General features: G+C 50.1%; 1 protein-coding gene across 1 annotated transcript in view; it reads right to left on the bottom strand.

Moving 5' to 3' along the window:
- The window catches only part of LOC121272838 (IQ motif and SEC7 domain-containing protein 2-like), an 80,497-nt gene extending 68,807 nt beyond the window's left edge, over positions 1-11,690 (bottom strand). The window contains exon 1 of the mRNA XM_041179652.1: positions 11,598-11,690. Coding sequence (XP_041035586.1) covers positions 11,598-11,602 — 5 coding nt within the window. The 5' untranslated portion in view covers positions 11,603-11,690. The remainder of the gene's footprint in view (positions 1-11,597) is intronic.
- Between the last annotated feature and the right edge of the window lie 9,704 nt (positions 11,691-21,394).

The following is a 21,394-nucleotide window of genomic DNA, read 5'->3' on the forward strand; positions in this document are numbered from 1 at the left end:
GAAACTCCTCGCTTCCCGTTGCCTCACCCTCCTCTGTTAGCTTGTGGGGCAGCACGTGACCCTCTGAACAGTTAATGGTTCAGGTGGCTGTGAACAATCACCCTCTTGTGTCACTTGGGGCTTAAACAGCAGCCGCCAGGGCTCCGAGACAGAAGGCCCCACAGGTTCGAACCTCAACTCCTCCAGCACCAGCTCTGGAAGCCATGACCGAGGTTGTCTCCCTGCCCGCTGTCAGCGCCGAGGGAGTGCCGCGCTGTCGGAGGGTCAGTGCCGAGGGAGCGCCGCGCTGTCGGAGGGTCGGTGCTGAGGGAGCGCCGCGCTGTCGGAGGGTCAGTGCTGAGGGAGCGCCGCGCTGTCGGAGGGTCAGTGCTGAGGGAGCGCCGCGCTGTCGGAGGGTCAGTGCTGAGGGAGCGCCGCACTGTCGGAGGGTCGGTGCCGAGGGAGCGCCGCACTGTCGGAGGGTCAGTGCTGAGGGAGCGCCGCGCTGTCGGAGGGTCAGTGCTGAGGGAGCGCCGCGCTGTCGGAGGGTCAGCGCTGAGGGAGCGCCGCACTGTCTGCCTAGTCGTGTTGCAGGGAGTGTTCCCACCGGCACTATTCGGCAATGCGGTGGTGCCGAGCAGGTGGATCTCTCCCCAGTGCCCTGGGGGCCAACTCCCTCCCTCAACCAACATGACGAACGGACACAAAGACCTGGGTCATGATCGCTTTGGGTGTTCGTGGGATCGTGCTGTGCGCGAGTCGGCTGCCGCGGTTCCTGCTTCACTCGCAGTGACCACACACCGAAAAGGAAACCACACTTCCCCTACCCCCCCCCTCCACCACCGGACCCCTGACCCCCCTCCTCCCCCTGACCCCTGACCCCTGACCCCCCCACCATTGGCCGTGAGTCGCTTTGGGATGACCTGAGCTGGGCGAGGGTCGGAGGGCAAGCCAGTGACATCACACGCCCAGCGTCGCCACCTGCCTTTGCGGAAGCTTCCCCCAAGGTTTAGAGGCCGTGCGAGGCGAAGTACGAAGCCGGCGCTGGCAAAATGGGAAGGGTTTGACCGAACACGGCAGAGAGGGTCCCAGCCGCCCATAACCAGGCTCAGTGCGGTCAAGGGAAGGCCCACAGAAACTCCCTCTGCACCTCAACCATCCCCCCAACTTTACACAGAGAGAGGGTTAGGCTCCTATCCAAGCTCTGTAAGGCCTGGGAATGCCGAGCGCGGTTCCCATCTGCGTATCCCACTGGGAATACCGAGCGCGGTTCCCATCTCCGTATCCCACTGGGAATACCGAGCGCGGTTCCCATCTCCGTATCCCACTGGGAATACCGAGCGCAGTTCCCATCTCCGTATCCCACTGAAAATACTGCGCACAGTTCCGGTCTCCGTATCCCACTGGGAATACTGGGGGAAACAATCAATGTGACAGTGATAAAGAGACAGAAAGATAAAGAAAAAAAGACAGTAAGGGAGAGTGAAAGAGAGGAGGATTGAGTGACAGATGGTGGGAGAGAGATGGAGACAGAGAGAGAGAGAGAGAGACAAGAAAGGCAGAGATAGAGAGAGAGACAGAGAGAGAGAGAGAGAGAGACAGAGAAGAGAGGGCATAGAGAAAGAGAGGCAGTGAGAGGCAGAGATAGAGAGGCAGAGAGAAAGAGACAGAGAGAGACAGAGAGAGGGAGATAGAGGGAGAGAGGGAGATAGAGAGTGACAGAGACTAGGAATGAGAGACAGAGGGAGAAAGAGCGAGAGTCACAGAGACAGAGAGAGAGTGTCAAAGGCAGAGATAGAGAGGGAGAGGGTGACATAGATAAAGAGAGAGAAAGGGAGAGAGAGAGAGACAGAAAGAGACAGACAGTGAGAGAGAGAGAGGCAGAGAGAGAGAGTGTGACAGAGACAGAGATAGAGAGAGAGAGAGAGTCGGAGAGTTAGTGATAGAGAGACAGAGAACGAGAGAGGCGGAGAGACAGAAACAGAGACAGAGGCAGAGATAGGGAGACAGACAGCGAGAGAGAGGGAGAGAGACAGAGAGTGACAGAGAGACAGTTTACAGGGATAGCTCGGTAAAATATAGATAATAGGTAGAACTCATATAAAATTGGGACATTATCCCTCAGAATTGAAATAATGGTTACAGGCTAACAGACAACAATTTTACCCAAAACTTTTTCACACACACACAGACACACTCACACATACATACACATACACATACATACACACATACACATACACACACACTCACACATATATACACGCACACAGACACACACACACACTCACTCACACACACACACACTCACACACACACACACACACACACACACACACACACACACACACACACACAGACACACACACACACACACACACACACACAGTCACACACACACACACACACACACACACACAGACACACACACACACACACACACACACACACACAGTCACACACACACACACAGACACACACACACACACACACACACACACACAGTCACACACACACACACACACACACAGACACACACACACACAGACACACACACACACACACACACACACAGACACACACACACACACACACACACACACACACACACACACACACACACACACACACACACAGACACACACACACCACAGACACACACACACACAGACACACACACACACACACACACACACACACACACACACACAGACACACACACACACAGACACACACACACACACACACACACACACACACACAGACACACACACACACAGACACACACACACACACACACACACACACACACACACACACACACACACACAGACACACACACACACAGACACACACACACACACACACACACACAGACACACACACACACAGACACACACACACACACACACACACAGTCACACACACACACACACACACACACACACACACACACAGACACACACACACACAGACACACACACACACACACACACACACAGACACACACACACACAGACACACACACACACACACACAGTCACACACACACACACACACACAGTCACACACACACACACACACACACACACACACACACACACACACACACACTGAGCTTAATTAAAAACAGCTCTGGATTGAATTAAAGACAGAGGACGTGACTTCACGACGGTAGCACGGGCTGGAATTCCAGTGCTCCTGGCACCTTCGCACCACAGGTGTCGATGGGGGGACTAAACCTTTCACCGTACTAAGCGCCCGATTCGCTGGCAGAGGCATTTTGTAAAAGCCATCGTGATGCCCGCTTTCACTCGGCTGGTGCAGTCCGGGGTTTGGAGCCGTGACCCTTAAAAAATTCAGTTCAGCAGATTGCGAAGGACGAGTGAACTTGATCAGGACACCCGGGTTGGGAGGGGCGGGGGGTGGGGGTGCGGGGCGGGGTCAAGGATTCTCAGCTTGGATAAGGCTTAACTTAAATTTTGCCCCCTTGCTCGTCCAGCCCCGAGGTGGCCCAGCGGGAGTCTCATCCTGTTTCCAACAGCCTGAGTACAAATTTACGCCCTCCCTCTGTATCGCACCTCCCTGCCCTTGCAACAGAGCCTCTCCCTGTGTCCGTGGGATGGGGGGAGGGTGGGGGGCTTGCGCTGGCTGGGCCAGTGTTTATTGCGCCCACCACCCCCCCCCACCCCCCCGCCCTCCCACCAGCCATAACGGCCCCTTATTCAGTCAGAGGGTCGACCGTGTGTGGCTGCGCGGGTCTGGAGTCACGTGTAAGGCCAGACCGGGGTAAAGGCCGGCAGGTTCCCCTTCCTTAAAGCTGGGGGGAGGGGGTGGGGTGGGGGAGGGGGTGGGTGGTGGGGGGGGGGGGGGTGGGGTTTGGTGCTTCCTGACGCCGATCGGCTTCACCGGGGGGGGGGCGGGGTGGGGGCAATGTTTTCCTTCAACGTTCAACCAATATTTCTGTTTCTCGGGGGGGCCTCTGGGTCACAAGACCATAAGACGTGGGAGCAGAAACTAGGCCACTCGGCCCATCGAGTCTGCTCCGCCATTCAATCACGGCTGATGAGTTTCTCAACCCCGTTCTCCCGCCTTCTCCCCCCCGTGACCTTTGATCCCCCTCACCAGTCGAGAACCTATCTATCTCCCCCCTCTCCCTCTCTCCTCCCCTCACCCCCTCTCCCCTCCTTTCCCCTCCCCTTCCCTCCATTTCCACCCTCCCCTCCCCCCCCCCCCTCATTCCCTGCCCACCTCCCTCCTCCCTCCTCCCCCGCGCTGCGCCACCCCCATCTGTCTGTTGCTCCTCGGCTGCCTAAGGCAGCGAGTGCGGGCAAGCTATTCGACTGTGGTGTGCGGCCGGGTTGCTGACTCCAGCCCTGGGACCAACCGCAAATGCTTTTACCTGTGGGGCTGTGGTTGAGGATGTTGAAGGGGACGCAACCTGCTGGATCCCTGGAGATAGTGACGGTGGGTGTGGGGGGGGTGGGGTGGGGCGAATTTTTGACGGGTTGAGGTGACCAGGCGGGCGAGTCCTACGCTGTTGGGGGTGGGGGAGGGGGTGGGGGGGAGGGCTTTATTTGTATCATGGGATTGTCCTATGGGGAGAGATTAAGTAGACAATAGCCTATGTTCCCTGGATCTCGTTGAAATATATAAAATATGATTCTTAAGGGGCTTAAATACTCCCGCCCAATGTCATTGAGTTTAGGAAGGTTCGGGGAGGGGGGTGGTGGGTATAGAAGGGTAGAGGGTACCCTTCTTGTTCACTCTCTGAGTGAACAAGTTCCCTCTAAACCTTCCCCCTTTCACCCTAAACCCATGTCGTCTCCTGTTTATCTCTCCTAATCTAAGCGGAAAGAGTTCTTTAATAAAATTCTAAATGACTCAAATATAACGCCTCGTAGTTTTCTGTATGTAGATCTAAGAACCCCCCCTCGTCCCCGCCTCTCTGTGCTCTCCTACCATTTTTTCTGAGCAGATACCCCCCTCACCGCTGGACTCTAGTGTCCGGGTAGTGATAAATCAGCTGATAATTATTCCAAAGGCTGTTGTGGGCGATGCTAATATCTCTCACTGGTTATTATCCTTGGGGGGGCTCTGAACTAATTTGGCTAATTTGAACTGAAGTCAGGGCGTTTGTTAAGGGGAGTGGTCCCGATCCAGGGTAGCCCACAGTCAGGGGTTAGGGTTATAATTCACGTCAATGGATAGAGTGAGTGAGAGTGAGAGGGAGACAGAGAGAGAGAGACAGAGAGAGAGAGAGAGACAGAGAGAGAGGGAGACAGAGAGAGAGAAAAACAGAGAGAAAGAGAGAGACAGAGAGAGGGTGAGAGACAGAGAGAGACAGAGAGAGAGTGAGCGAGAGACAGAGACAGAAAGAGAGACAAATACAGAGTGAGAGAGAGGCAAAGACAGAGAGGGAGAGACAAAGAGAGACAGACAGAGACAGAGAGAGACAGACAGAGAGAGAGAGAGACCGAGAGAGAGAGAGACAGAGACAGAAAGAGAGAAAAATAGAGACAGAGAGAGGCAAAGACTGAGAAAGAGACAGACAGACAGAGACAGAGAGTGAGACAGAGAGAGAGACAGACGGACAGAGAGAGACAAAGGGAGAGAGAGGAAGAAACAGGAAGAGAGAGAGAGACAGAGACAGCTAGGAAAGAGAGAAAGAGAGAGAAAGAGGGAGACAGAGAGTGAGAGAGACAGGGAGAAAGAGGGAGAAACAGAGAGGGAGAAAGAGAGACAGACAGAGAGAGGGAGAGACAGAGAGTGAGAGAGAGAGACACAGAGAGAGAATGAGAGAGACGGAGAGAGACAGGGTGGAGTGAGACAATGGGAGAGAGATGGAGAGACAAATAAACAGAGCGAGGAAGAGAGACAGAGAGTGAGAGAGAGACAGGGAGCTAGACAGACCGAGGCAGAGACAAAGTGACTGCCAGATGGGCAAAGGGCTGGTGAGGAAGGAACACTAGACACAGGATTCAGTGACCCACAGACAGGCACGCTGGCACCCAGAGGTGCTGGGTTCAGAGCAGTGACTCTTCTCCCTCCCACCCCCTCCCTCCCTCTCTCTCTCTCTCTCTCTCTGCTTCTCACTCTGTCCCTCAGCTCCACCACAGCCCCTTCCCTCCACCGCAACACCAGCTGAGTCTACTTCAAATCTGCTCTCGTTCCCTCCCAGTGGTCTCCTTTTGGAGGCGATATTAGAGGCGGTAGAGGAAGGTGGGGGGAGGGAGGATAGAAAGAAAGGGAAACTTTTACAGCACTTTGGGGACTTTAGCAGGATTCCCACAGCAGGTCTGAAGTGCAAGAGAAGGGAGGGAGGGAGAATTTGGGATGAGTTAAGGCCATCCAGTGAGATCATGTTCTGATCTGTGACCCTATCTCCATCTATCCACCTCCGCCCCGTATCCTTTAATATCCTTTGGTTAAAAAAATTCTCTCAGCCTCCCAGATTTAAAACTAACTGACCCGGCATCGATGGCCGTTTGGGGGAAGAGAGTTCCAAACTCCCACCACCCTTTGTGTGCAGGAACCTTTCCCCATTTCACTCCTGAAGGGTCTGCCTCTCCTTTTCAGACTCTGCCCCCCTCGTCCCAGACTTACCCCCCCCCCCCACCCCCCCCACCCCCCAACCGACCAGCGGGAAACAGTCTTTCTCTATTGACTCTCGTCTTTCTCTCTCTCTGTCTCTCACTGTCTCTCTCGCTCTCTCTCCCTGTCTCTCTCTGTCTCTCTCTCTCTCTCCTTGTCTCTCTCTGTCTCTCTCTCTCCCTCTCTCTCTCTCTCTCCCAGTCTCTCTCTGTCTCTCTCTCTCCCTCTCTCTCTCTCTCTCTCCCAGTCTCTCTCTGTCTCTCTCTCTCCCTCTCTCTCTCTCTCTCCCAGTCTCTCTCTGTCTCTCTCTCTCCCTCTCTCTCTCTCTCCCTGTCTCTCTCTGAGTCTCTCTTTCTCCCTGTCTCTCTCTCTCTCTCTCTCTCTCTTTCCCTCTCTCCCTCTCTCTCACTCTCTCTCTTCCTCCGTCTCTCTCTCTCCCTGTCTCTCTCTCTCCCTGTTTCTCTCTGTGCCTCTCTCTCTCTCTCTCTCTCACTCTCTCTTTCCCTCTCTCTCTCTCTCTCTCACTCTCCCTCCCTCCGTCTCTTTCTCTCCCTCTCTTTCTCTCTCTCCCTCTCTCTCTCTCTCTCTCACTCTCCCTCCCTCCGTCTCTTTCTCTCCCTGTCTCTCTCTGTGCCTCTCTCTCTCTCTTTCCCTCCTTCTCTCTCTCCCTTCGTCTCTCTCTCTCCTTGAAGATCTCGAAAACTTCGGTCAAATCACAACAGGATCTTGCATTTATAAAGCTACTTTAACATAGTGACACATCCCAAAGGAGAATAAGTCAGACAGGATCTAACCCCGAGATACATGCGGAGATATTAGGGACAGGTGACCACAAGCTCGGTCAGAGAGGTCGTTTATTAATGAGCGTCTTAAAAGAGGAGAGAGAGAGAGAGAGAGAGAGACAGAGAGGTGGAGAGGTTTAAGGAGGGAATTCCAGAGCTCAGGGCACCCCCCAGGCAGCTGAAGGCATGGCCGCCAATGGGGGAGCGATTGGAATCGGGGGATGCTCGAGAGGCCGGAATTGGAGGAGCGCAGAGATCTCGGAGGGTTGTAGGAGGTTACAGAGACAGGGAGGGTTGTAGGGGCTGGAGGAGGTTACAGAGATAGAGAGGGGTGTAGGGGCTGGAGGAGGTTACAGAGATAGGGAGGGTTGTAGGGGCTGGAGGAGGTTACAGAGATAGGGAGGGTTGTAGTGGCTGGAGGAGGTTACAGAGATAGGGAAGGTTGTAAGGGCTGGAGGAGGTTACAGAGATAGGGAGTGTTGTAGGGGGCTGGAGGAGGTTACAGAGATAGGGAGGGTTGTAGGGGCTGGAGGAGGTTACAGAGATAGGGAGGGTTGTAGGGGCTGGAGGATGTTACAGAGATAGGGAGGGTTGTAGGGGCTGGAGGAGGTTACAGAGATAGGGAGGGGTGTAGGAGGCTGGAGGAGGTTACAGAGATAGGGAGGGTTGCTGGACCAGGAGCCAGTGTGGATCAGCGAGCACAGAGGGTGATGGGTGGACGGGACTCGGTGTGAGTTTGGACATGGGGGGAGGGAAGCAGAGTTTTGTTGAGCCAAAGTTTCCAGAGGGTAGAAGAGGGAGAGAAGGCCAGGAGAGCATTGGAATAGTTGAGTCTGGAGGGGACGAAGGTGTGGACGAGGGTTTCAGCAGCCGAAGCACTACGACAGGGGGCGGAGCCAGGCGTTGTTATGGAGGTGGAAACGGTCGGTCTCAGTGATGGCGCGGATACGAGGCCGGGAGCTCATCTCAGGATTAAACTTGACACCAAGGTTGTGAACAGACTGGATTAATCCCAGACGGTTACCAGGGAGCGGGAAGGAATCAGTCGCTCAGGGTCAGAGTTTGGAGCTGAGACCGGAAACAACAGCTTCAGTCTTCCCAATATCTAAGCGGAGGGAATTTCTGCTCCTCCGGGACCGGATGTCGGATTAGCGGTCTGATAGTTTAGAGAGTGGAGGAGTCCAGAGAGGTGGCGGGGAGGTTGAACTGGTGACGTCAGCGCACGTGTGTAATCTAACGCTGTGGTCTTGGACGGTGTCGCCGAGGGGCAGCTTGTAGATGAGGAATAGGAGGAGGGGGATGAAGGATGGATCCTTGGGGGGACACCAGAGGTCACGGTGCGGGCGCAGGAAGAGGAGGTGATTGGCCGGTTGTGATTAGACGGGTGAGAATGGAAGCGGGTGAGCGCAGCCCCACCCAGCCGGACCGACAGCGGGAGAGGCGTGGGAGGGGGATGGGGGGTGATCGACCGTGTTAAAGGCGGCAGACGGTTCGAGAAGGGCGGTGGGGTGGGGGAGGGAAAGTTTACCCTTGTCACGTTCAGACGGGACGCTGTTGGTGACCTTTGGCTAAGAGCTGATTCGTGGAAGTCTGGGCACAGATTTGGGAGCCAATGGCTGATTCGAGGGCTTGGGAGAGGAAAGGGAGGGCTGGAGGTGGAAGGGGTGTTTGCAAAGGCAAAGGGGTGGGGGCGGTTCTGTTCTGAGAGGAGGGGCAATGACGACAGGTTGGAATGAGAGAGTGGGGGGCAGTGAGGGTATGAGGTACCATCCAGATTCCAGACAGAACAAGCCCAGCTGGTTGTCATCGCTTCTCGGAATGAGGTGGCGATGCCACACTTGGCCAAACAGCTTGCGGCAGCTCCCAGAAAGAGCGGTTGCTTGGAGGCGGTGGGAGGTGAACTGGATCTTCCCTGGGGTGGAGCTGGCTGGAGTGGGCGTGGAGGTGAGAGGGCTACTTAATCCCGAGAAAGAGCTTTAGTCAACAAAGCTTGGAAACAAAGTGTGGAGCTCCCTCAGCACTGACCCTCCGACAGTGCGGCACTCCCTCAGCACTGACCCTCCGACAGTGCGGTGCTCACTCAGTACCGTCCCTCCGACAGTGCGGCGCTCCCTCAGCACTGACCCTCCGACAGTGCGGTGCTCACTCAGTACCGTCCCTCCGACAGTGCGGCGCTCCCTCAGCACTGACCCTCCGACAGTGCGGCACTCCCTCAGCACTGACCCTCCGACAGTGCGGCACTCCCTCAGCACTGACCCTCCGACAGTGCGGTGCTCACTCAGTACCGTCCCTCCGACAGTGCGGCGCTCCCTCAGCACTGACCCTCCGACAGTGCGGCGCTCCATCAGCACTGACCCTCTGACAGTGCGGTGCTCACTCAGTACCGTCCCTCCGACAGTGCGGCGCTCCCTCAGCACTGACCCTCCGACAGTGCGGCACTCCCTCAGCACTGACCCTCCGACAGTGCGGCACTCCCTCAGCACTGACCCTCCGACAGTGCGGTGCTCACTCAGTACCGTCCCTCCGACAGTGCGGCGCTCCCTCAGCACTGACCCTCCGACAGTGCGGCGCTCCATCAGCACTGACCCTCTGACAGTGCGGTGCTCACTCAGTACCGACCCTCCGACAGTGCGGTGCTCACTCAGTACTGACCCTCCGACAGTGCGGCACTCCCTCAGTACCGACCCTCCGACAGTGCGGCGCTCCCTCAGCACTGACCCTCCGACAGTGCGGTGCTCACTCAGTACCGTCCCTCCGACAGTGCGGTGCTCCCTCAGCACTGACCCTCTGACAGTGCGGTGCTCACTCAGTACCGACCCTCCGACAGTGCGGTGCTCACTCAGTACTGACCCTCCGACAGTGCGGCACTCCCTCAGTACCGACCCTCCGACAGTGCGGTGCTCACTCAGTACTGACCCTCCGACAGTGCGGTGCTCACTCAGTACTGACCCTCCAACAGTGCGGCTCTCCCTCAGCACTGACCCTCCGACAGCGCGGCGCTCCCTCAGCACTGACCCTCCGACAGCGCGGCGCTCCCTCAGTACTGACCCTCCGACAGTGCGGTGCTCCCTCAGCACTGACCCTCCGACAGCGCGGTGCTCCCTCAGCACTGACCCTCTGACAACACAGTGCTCCCTCAGCACTGACCCTTCGACAGTGTGGCGCTCCCTCAACACTGGAATGGGGAGTGTAGGGTCGTGGGTCCGGGTTATGGGACGCGAGTGTCTGGAATGGGAGCGCGAACCCAGGACCTTTTGCCTCAGAGACAAGGGTGACACCAACCTTGGTTTTAGGATCTGCTTGGTAAACAGTTGAAAGTGATGTTTGAATTTGATATTTCAGACACTGGATGCTTTTTGATGATTGGCACTGGCTCCCAAATTCGAGCTTCTCAGCTCAAAAAAATTATCCATTTGAACTGATTGAACAGAATCGCTGACATAATCTTAACCTTGGGAGATATTTACGACTCTGTTTGCCAGTCCACCCCCTCACCCTTCACACCTGCTCATCCTTTCACCACATACGAGCAGCGGCTCTTTCCCAGTGAGGATTACATCCACCCACATTTGTTGCCCGTCCCTAATTGCCCCCCTTGAGAAGGTGGGGGGTGAGCCGCCTCCTTGAGCCGTTGCGGTCCCCGTGTGGTGTAGGTACACCCACCGCGCTGTTAGGGAGGGAGTTCCAGGATTTTGACCCAGCGACGGTGAAGGAACGGCCGATATATTTCCGAGTCGGGATGGTGTGTGTGGGGCTCTGAGGGGGAACTTGCAGGTGGTGGGTGTTCCCCATGCGTCTGCTGCCCTTATCTTTATAGATGGGAGAGGTGGTGGGTTTGGGCGGCGCTGTCGAAGGAGCCTTGGCGAGTTGCTGCAGTGCATCTTGTAGATGGTACACACACTGTGCTGCCCCTGTGCGTCGGTGGTGGAGGGAGTGAATGTTTGTGGATGGGGTGCCCATCAAGCGGGGGCTGCTTTGTCCTGGACGGTGTCGAGCTTCTTGAGTGTTGTGGGAGCTGCACTCATCCAGGCAAGTGGGGAGTATCCCATCACACTCCTGACTTGTGCCTTGTCGATGGTGGGCAGGCTTTGGGGGAGTCAGGAGGTGAGTTACTCACCGCAGGATTCCCAGCCTCTGGAGCGTGTCGAGGAGCCTTGGGTGTTGCTGAGCTGCTGGAGGCTGGAAGGGGGGTGGGGTTGTGTCTGGGGCAGTGAAAGGAACATCGCTATTCCAATCTCTTACCTCATGTTGTCTTGGTGCTAGCGAGGTTTCAGGTGCTCCTTCATGCTGCAAGGAAATATCACGACCCTCAGAGTCAGGAGCTGTCCCACAGTCTGTCTCAAAATTCCCAAATGGAATCCTGAGCAGGAAAAGCAGGAGCGAGTCAGCAAGGGTCAGCGAGCAGGAAGTGCATGCTGCTAATGGGTTCCAGACAGAGCTCAGGAATTTCCTGCTAGGAGAATGTATGAGGGAGGCAGATTCAGACAGCGGAGTGGGACACTGAGAGAGCGGGACTCACTTCTTGCTTCATCCGTGACAGAGGGGTCAGCAATTTGGATAGGGCTGGAAGGAGCGCCCGCACTGTGGGAGGGTCAGTGCTGAGGGAGCGCCGCACTGTGGGAGGGTCAGTGCTGAGGGAGAGCCGCACTGTCAGAGGGTCAGTGCCGAGGGAGCGCCGCACTGTCGGAGGGTCAGTGCTGAGGGAGCTCCAGACTGTCGGAGGGTCAGCGCTGAGGGAGCGCCGCACTGTCGGAGGGTCAGTGCCGAGGGAGCGCCGCACTGTCGGAGGGTCAGTGCCGAGGGAGCGCCGCACTGTCGGAGGGTCAGTGCTGAGGGAGCAGCGCATTTTCAGAGTGTCAGTGCTGAGGGAGCGCCGGTCAGAGGGTGAATCTGGAGGGAGCACTGCAATTTCCATGGGTTACTACAGTGAGTTGAGCTGTTTATATATAGAATAACAGATACTTAGGAGTGAGCTACAGACTGGATGCTAATCGAAGTGTTCTGGGGATTTATATGTAGAATAAAAGATACCCGAGAGTGAGTTACAGGCTGGAATCTAATCGAGGGTTCGGGGGGTTTATATATAGAATAACAGATACCCAGAAATGAGTAACAGATTGGAATCTAATTGAGAGGTTCAGTGTGGTTTATATATAGAATAACATCCGGGAGTGAGTTACAGACTGGAATCAATCTCGGGGTTTCGGGGCGGTTTCTATGCAAAATAACAGACACCCAGGAGTGAGTTACAGACTCGAATCCAATCGAGTGGTTTGGGGGCGTTTATATCTAGAATAACAGACACCCGGGAGTGAGTTACAGACTGGAATCTAATAGAGGGTTTGGTAGGGTTTATATATAGAATAACAGATACCCGGGAGTGACTTACAGACTGGAATCTAATTGAGATGTTCAGGGGGTTTATATATAGAATAACAGATACCTGGGAGTGACTTACAGACTGGAATCTAATTGAGGGGTTCAGTGTGGTTTATATATAGAATAACAGATACCCAGGAGTGAGTTACAGGCTGGAATCTAATTCAGGGGTTCGGGGTGGTTTATATATAGGATAACAGATATCCGGGAGTGGGTTACAGACTGGAATCCAATCGAGGGGTTCGGTTGGGGGGTTTTATATATAGAATAACAGATACCCGGGAGTGAGTTAAAGACTGGAATCTAATCGAGCGTTTCGGTGGGGTTTATATCTAGAATAACAGATACCCGGGAGTGAGTTACAGGTTGGAATTAAATCGAGGGTTTCGGCGGTTTATATATTGGATAATAGATACCCGGGAGTGAGTTACAGACTGGAATCTAATCGAGGGGTTCGGGGGTTTATATATAGAATAATAGATACCCGGGAGAGAGTTACCGACTGGAATCGAATTGAGGGGTTCGGGGGTTTATATATTGAATAACAGATACCCGGGAGTGAGTTACTGACTGGAATCTAATCGAGGGGTTCGGTTGGTTTATATATAGTATAATAGAATCCCGGGAGTGAGTTACCGACTGGAATCGAATCGAGGGGTTCGGGGGTTTATATATTGAATAGCAGACACCCAGGGGTGAGTTACAGACTGGAATCTAATCGAGGGGTTTGGTGGTTTATATATAGAATAATAAATACTCGGGAGTGAGTTAAAGACTGGAATCGAAACGAGGGGTTCGGTGGGGTTTATGTATAGAATAACAGATACCCTGGAGTGAGTTACAGACTGGAATCTAATCGAGGGGTTCAGGGGTTTATATATAGAATAATAGAATCCCGGGAGTGAGTTACAGACTGGAATCTAATCGAAGTGTTTGGGGGGGTTTATATAGAGAGTAACAGACACCCGGGGGTGAGTTACAGACTGGAATCTAATCGAGGGGTTCGGTGGGTTTATTTATAAAATAACAGATACCCGGGAGTGAGTTACAGACTGGAATCTAATCGAGGGGTTCATTGTGGTTTATATATACAATAACAGATACCCGGGATTGAGTTACATACTGGAATCGAATCGAGGGGTTCGGGGGTTTATATATTGAATAACAGATACCTAGGAGTGAGTTACAGATTGGAATCTAATCGAGGGGTTCGGGGGGGTTTATATGTAGAATAAGAGATATCCGGGAGTGAGTTACAGACTGGAAACTAATCGAGGGGTTCAGTGTGGTTTATATATCTCGAATAACAGATACCCGGGAGTGAGTTACAGGCTGGAATCTAATTGAGCGGTTCGGGGTGGTTTATATATAGGATAACAGATACCCGGGAATGAGTTATAGACTGGAATCCAATCGAGGGGTTCGGTTGGGGGGTTTTATATATAGAATAACAGATACCCGGGAGTGAGTTAAAGACTGGAATCTAATCGCGCGTTATGGTGGGGTTTATATCTATAATAACAGATACCCAGGAGTGAGTTACAGGTTGGAATTAAATCGATGGTTTCAGCGGTTTATATATAGGATAATAGATACCCGGGAGTGAGTTACAGACTGGAATCTAATCGAGGGGTTCGGGGGATTATATATAGAATAATAGATACCCGGGAGTGAGTTACCGACTGGAATCGAATCGAGGGGTTCGGGGGTTTATATAATGAATAACAGATACCTGGGAGTGAGTTACTGACTGGAATCTAATCGAGGGGTTCGGGTGGTTTATATATAGAATAATAGAATCCCCGGAGTGAGTTACCGACTGGAATCGAATCGAGGGGTTCGGGGGTTTATATAGAGAGTAACAGACACCCGGGGGTGAGTTACAGACTGGAATCTAATCGAGGGGTTCGGTGGGTTTATATATAAAATAACAGATACCCGGGAGTGAGTTATAGACTGGAATCTAATCGAGGGGTTTGGGGGTTTATATATAGAATAATAAATAATTGGGGGGTGAGTTAAAGACTGGAATCGAATCGAGGGGTTCGGGATTGTTTATATATAGAATAACAGACACCCGGGAGTGAGTTACAGACTGAAATCTAATCGAGGGTTTCAGTGTGTTTTAAATATAGAATAACAGATACCCAGGTGTGAGTTACAGACTGGAATCTAATCGATGGATTTGGGGGTGTTTATATATAGAATAACAGATATCCAGGAGTGAGTTACAGACTGGAATCTAATCGAGGGTTTCAGTGTGTTTTAAATATAGAATAACAGATATCCTGGAATGAATTACAGACTGGAAACTAATCGAGGGGTTCAGTGTGGTTTATATATAGAATAACAGATACCCGGGAGTGAGTTACAGGCTGGAATCTAATTCAGGGGTTCGGGGTGGTTTATATATAGAATAACAGATACCCGGGAGTGGGTTACAGACTGGAATCCAATCGAGGGCTTCGGTTGGGGGGTTTTATATATAGAATAACAGATACCCAGGAGTGAGTTAAAGACTGGAATCTAATCGAGCGTTTCGGGGGTGTTTAAATATAGAATAATAGATACCCGGGAGTGAGTTACAGACTGGAATCTAATCGAGGGGTTCGGGGGTTTATATGTAGAATAATTGATACCCGGGAGTGAGTTACCGACTGGAATCGAATCGAGGGGTTCGGGGGTTTATATAATGAATAACAGATACCCGGAAGTGAATTACTGACTGCAATCTAATTGAGAGGTTCGGGTGGTTTATATATAGAATAATAGAATCCCGGGAGTGAGTTACTGACTGGAATCGAATTGAGGCGTTCGGGGGTTTATATAGAGAGTAACAGACACCCGGGGGTGAGTTACAGACTGGAATCTAATCGAAGGGTTCGGTGAGTTTATATATAAAATAACAGATACCCGGGAGTGAGTTACCGACTGGAATCTAATCGAGGGGTTTGGGGGTTTATATATAGAATAATAGATACCCGGGAGTGAGTTACAGACTGGAATCGAATCGAGTGGTTCGGGGGTTTATATATTGAATAACAGATACCCGGGAGTGAGTTACTGACTGGAATCTAATCGAGGGTTTCGGGTGGTTTATATATAGAATAATAGAGTCCCGGGAGTGAGTTACAGACTGGAATTTAATCGAAGTGTTTGGGGGGGTTTATATAGAGAGTAACAGACACCCAGGGGTGAGTTACAGACTGGAATCTAATCGAGGGGTTCGGTGGGTTTATTTATAAAATAACAGATACCCAGGAGTGAGTTACAGACTGGAATCTAATCGAGAGGTTCAGTGTGGTTTATATATTGAATAACAGATACCCGGGATTGAGTTACATACTGGAATCTAATCGAGGGGTTTGAGAGTTTTACATATAGAATAACAGATACCAACGAGTGAGTTAAAGAATGGAATCCAATCGAGGAGTTTGAGGGTTTTATATATAGAATAACAGATACCCGGGAGTGAGTTACTGACTGGAATTTAATCGAGGGGTTCGGGTGGTTTATATATAGAATAATAGATTCCCGGGAGTGAGTTACAGACTAGAATCGAATCGAGGGGTTCGGGGGTTTATATATTGAATAACAGATACCTAGGAGTGAGTTACAGACTGGAATCTAATCGAGGGGTTCGGGGTGGTTTTTATATTGAATAACAGATACCTGGGTGTGAGTTACAGACTGGAATCTAATCGAGGGGTTTCGGGGTGGTTTTTATATTGAATAACAGATACCCGGGAGTGAGATACAGACTGGAATCTAATCGAGGGGTTTGGGTGTTTTTTTATATAGAATAATAAATGCTCGGGAGTGAGCTAAAGACTGGAATCGAATCGAGGGGTTCGGTCGGGTTTATATATAGAATAACAGATACCCTGGAGTGAGTTACAGACTGGAATCTAATCGAGGAGTTCAGGGGTTTATATATCAAATAATAGACACTCGGGATTGAGTTACAGACTGGAATCTAATCGAGGGTTTGGTAGGGTTTATATATAGAATAACAGATACCCGGGAGTGACTTACAGATTGGAATCTAATTGAGGGGTTCGGGGGGTTTATATATAGAATAACAGATACCCGGGAGTGAGTTACAGGCTGGAATCTAATCGAGGGTTTCAGTGTGTTTTAAATATAGAATAACAGATACCCTGGAATGAATTACAGACTGGAAACTAATTGAGGGGTTCAGTGTGGTTTATATCTAGAATAACAGATACCCGGGAGTGAGTTACAGGTTGGAATTAAATCGAGGGTTTCGGCGGTTTATATATAGGATAATAGATACCTGGGAGTGAGTTACAGACTGGTATCTAATCGAGGGGTTCGGGGGTTTATATATAGAATAATAGATCCCCGGGAGTGAGTTACCGACTGGAATCGAATCTAGGGGTTTGGGGGTTTATATATTGAATAACAGATACCTAGGAGTGAGTTACAGACTGGAATCTAATCGAGGGGTTCGGGATTGTTTTTATATTGAATAACAGATACCTGAGAGTGGGTTACAGACTGGAATCTAATCGAGGGGTTCGGGGGGTTAATATACAGAATAACAGATACCCGGGTGTGAGTTAAAGACTGGAATCTAATCGAGGGGTTCGCGGGGTTTATATACTGAATAACAGATACCCGGGAGTGAGTTACATGTTCGAATCTAATCGAGAGGTTCGGTGGTTTATATATGGAATAACAGATATCCGGGATTGAGTTATAGACTGGAATCCAATTAAGGGGTTCGATGCGGGGGTTTATACATAGAATAACAAATACCCGGGATAGAGTTACAGACTGGATTCTAATCGAGGCATTTGAGGGGGGTTTATATGTAGAATAACAAATACCCGGGATAGAGTTACAGACTGGAATCTAATCGAGGCATTTGGTGGGGTTTATATAGAGAATAACTGATACCCGGGAGTGATTTACAGACTGGAATCCAATCTAGGGGTTTCGGGGTGGTTTCTATGTAGAATAACAGATACCCAGGAGTGAGTTACAGACCGGAATCCGATAGAGGGGTTCGGGAGCGTTTATATCTCGAATTACAGATACCCGGGAGTGAGTTACAGACTGGAATCTAATCGAGGGGTTCGGTGGGTTAATATGTATAATAAAAGAGATACCCGGGATTGAGTTACAGACTGGAATCTAATCGAGGGTTTGGTAGGGTTTATATATAGAATAACAGATACCCGGGAGTGAGTTAGAGACTGGAATCTAATCGAGGGTTTCGGTGGGTTTACATACAAAATAACAGATACCCGGGAGTGAGTTACAGACTGCAATCTAATCGGGGGGATCAGTATGGTTTATAAATACAATAACAAATACCCGGGATAGAGTTACAGACTGGATTCTAATCGAGACATTTGAGGGGGGTTTATATATAGAATAACAAATACCCGGGATAGAGTTACAGACTGGAATCTAATCAAGGCATTTGGGGGGGTTTATATAGAGAATAACTGATACCCGGGAGTGATTTACAGACTGGAATCCAATCTAGGGGTTTCGGGGTGGTTTCTATGTAGAATAACAGATACCCAGGAGTGAGTTACAGACCGGAATCCGATAGAGGGGGTCGGGAGCGTTTATATCTCGAATTACAGATACCCGGGAGTGAGTTACAGACTGGAATCTAATCGAGGGGTTCGGTGGGTTAATATATATAATAAAAGAGAACCCGGGATTGAGTTACAGACTGGAATCTAATCGAGGGTTTGGTAGGGTTTATATATAGAATAACAGATACCCAGGAGTGAGTTAGAGACTGGAATCTAATCGAGGGGTTCGGTGGGTTTACATATAAAATAACAGATACCCGGGAGTGAGTTACAGACTGCAATCTAATCGGGGGGATCAGTATGGTTTATAAATACAATAACAGATACCTGGGATTGAGTTACAGTCTGGAATCTAATCGAGGGGGTTGGGGGTTTTATATATAGAATAACAGATACCCACGAGTGAGTTACAGAATGGAATCCAATCGAGGAGATTGGGGGTTTTATATATAGAATAACAGATACCCGGGAGTGAGTTACTGACTGGAATTTAATCGAGGGATTCGGGTTGTATATATATAGAATAACAGATAGCTGGGAGTGAGTTACAGACTGGAATCCAATTGAGGGGTTCGGGGGTTTATATATTGAATAACAGATACCTAAGAGTGAGTTACAGACTGGAATCTAATCGAGGGGTTCGGGGTGGTTTTTATATTGAATAACAGATACCTGAGTGTGATTTACAGACTGGCATCTAAATGAGGGGTTCGGGGGGGTTTATATGTAGAATAAGAGATATCTGGGAGTGAGTTACAGACTGGAATCTAATCGAGGGGTTTGGGTGGTTTATATAGAGAATAATAGATACTCGGGAGTGAGTTAAAGACTGGAATCGAATCGAGGTGTTCGGTCGGGTTTATATATAGAATTACAGATACCCGGGAGTGACTTACAGATTGGAATCTAATTGAGGGGTTCGGGGGGTTTATATATAGAATAACAGACACCCTGGAATGAGTTACAGACTGGAATCTAATTGAGGGGTTCTGGGTGGTTGATATATAGAATAACAGATATCCGGGAGTGGGTTACAGACTGGAATCCAATCGAGGGGTTCGGTTGTGGAGTTTTACATATAGAATAACAGATACCCGGGAGTGAGTTACAGACTGGAATGTAATCGAGTTTTTTGGGAGGTTTGTATATAGAATAACAGATACCCGGGAGTGAGTTACAGGTTGGAATTAAATCAAGGATTTCGGCGGTTTATATATAGAATAATAGATACCCGGGCGTGAGTTACAGACTGGAATCTAATCGAGGGGTTCGGGTGGTTTATATGTAGAATAATAGATACCCGGGAGTGAGTTACAGACTGGAATCGAATCGAGGGGTTCGGGGGTTTATATCTTGAATAACAGATAGCTGGGAGTGAGTTACAGACTGGAATCTAATCGATGGGTTCTGGGGGGTTTATATGTAGAATAAGAGATAACCGGGAGTGAGTTACAGACTGGAATCTAATCGAGGGTTTTGGGTGGTTTATGTATAGAATAATAGATAGCTGGGAGTGAGTTACAGACTGGAATCGAATCGAGGGGTTCGGTTGGGTTTATATATAGAATAACAGATAACCGGGAATGAGTTACAGACTGGAATCTAATCGAATCTTTCAGGATTGGTTATATATAGAACAACAGACACCCAGGAGTGAGTAACAGACTGGAATCTAATCGAGGGCTTTGGGGGGTTTATGTATAGAATAATAGATAGCCGGGAGTGACTTACAGAATGGAATCGAATCGGGGGGCTCGGTTGGGTTTATATATAGAATAATAGATAACCTGGAATGAGTTACAGACTGGAGTCTAATCGAATCTTTCGGGATTGGTTATATATAGAATAACAGACACCCGGGAGTGAGTTACAGACTGGAATCTAATCGAGGGTTCAGTGGGGTTTATATATAGAATAACAGATACCCGGGAGCGAGTTACAGACTGGAAACTAATTGAGGGGTTCTGGGGGCTTTATATATACAATAACAAATATCCTGGATTGAGTTACAGACTGGAATCTAATCGAGGAGTTCAGTGCGGTTTATATATAGAATAACGGATACCCGGGAGTGAGTTACAGACTGGAATGTAATCGAGCGTTTTGGGTGGTTTATATATAGAATGACAGATACCCGGGAGTGAGTTACAGGTTGGAATTAAATCAAGGCTTTCGGCGGTTTATATATAGAATAATAGATACCCGGGAGTGAGTTACAGACTGGAATCTAATCGAGAGGTTCGGGTGGTTTATATGTAGAATAATAGATACCCGGGAGTGAGTTACAGACTGGAATCTAATCGAGGGGTTCGGTGGTTTATATATAGAATAACAGATACCCGGGAGTGCGTTACAGACTGGAATCGAATCGAGGGGTTCGGGGGTTTATATATTGAATAACAGATACCTGGGAGTGAGTTACAGACTGGAATCTAATCGAGGGGTTCGGGGGTTTATATATTGAATAACAGATACCTAGGAGTGAGTTACAGACTGGAACCTAATCGAGGGGTTTCAGGGTGGTTTCTCTGTAGAATAACAGATATCCGGGTTTAAGTTACAGACTGGAATCCAAGCGAGGGGTTCGGGGGTTTATGTATTAAATAACAGATACCTAGGTGTGAGTTTCAGACTGGAATCTAATCAATGGGTTCTGGGGGGTTTATATGTAGAATAAGAGATATCCGGGAGTGAGTTACAGACTTGAATCTAATCGAGGGTTTTGGGTGGTTTATGTATAGAATGATAGATAGCCGGGAGTGAGTTACAGACTGGAATCGAATCGAGGCTTCAGTGGGGTTTGTATATAGAATAACAGATACCTGGGAGCGAGTTAGAGACTGGAAACTAATTGAGGGTTTTCGGGGGTTTATATATAGAATAACAGATACCTGGGAGTGAGTTACAGACTGGAATGTAATCGAGCGTTTTGGGTGGTTTATATATAGAATAACAGATACCCGGGAGTGAGTTACAGGTTGGAATTAAATCAAGGGTTTCGGCGGTTTATATATAGAATAATAGATACCCGGGCGTGAGTTACAGACTGGAATCTAATCGAGGGGATCGGGTGGTTTATATGTA

This window comes from Carcharodon carcharias, chromosome 35 (genome assembly GCF_017639515.1).
Source record: "Carcharodon carcharias isolate sCarCar2 chromosome 35, sCarCar2.pri, whole genome shotgun sequence".
Lineage (NCBI taxonomy): Eukaryota > Metazoa > Chordata > Chondrichthyes > Lamniformes > Lamnidae > Carcharodon > Carcharodon carcharias.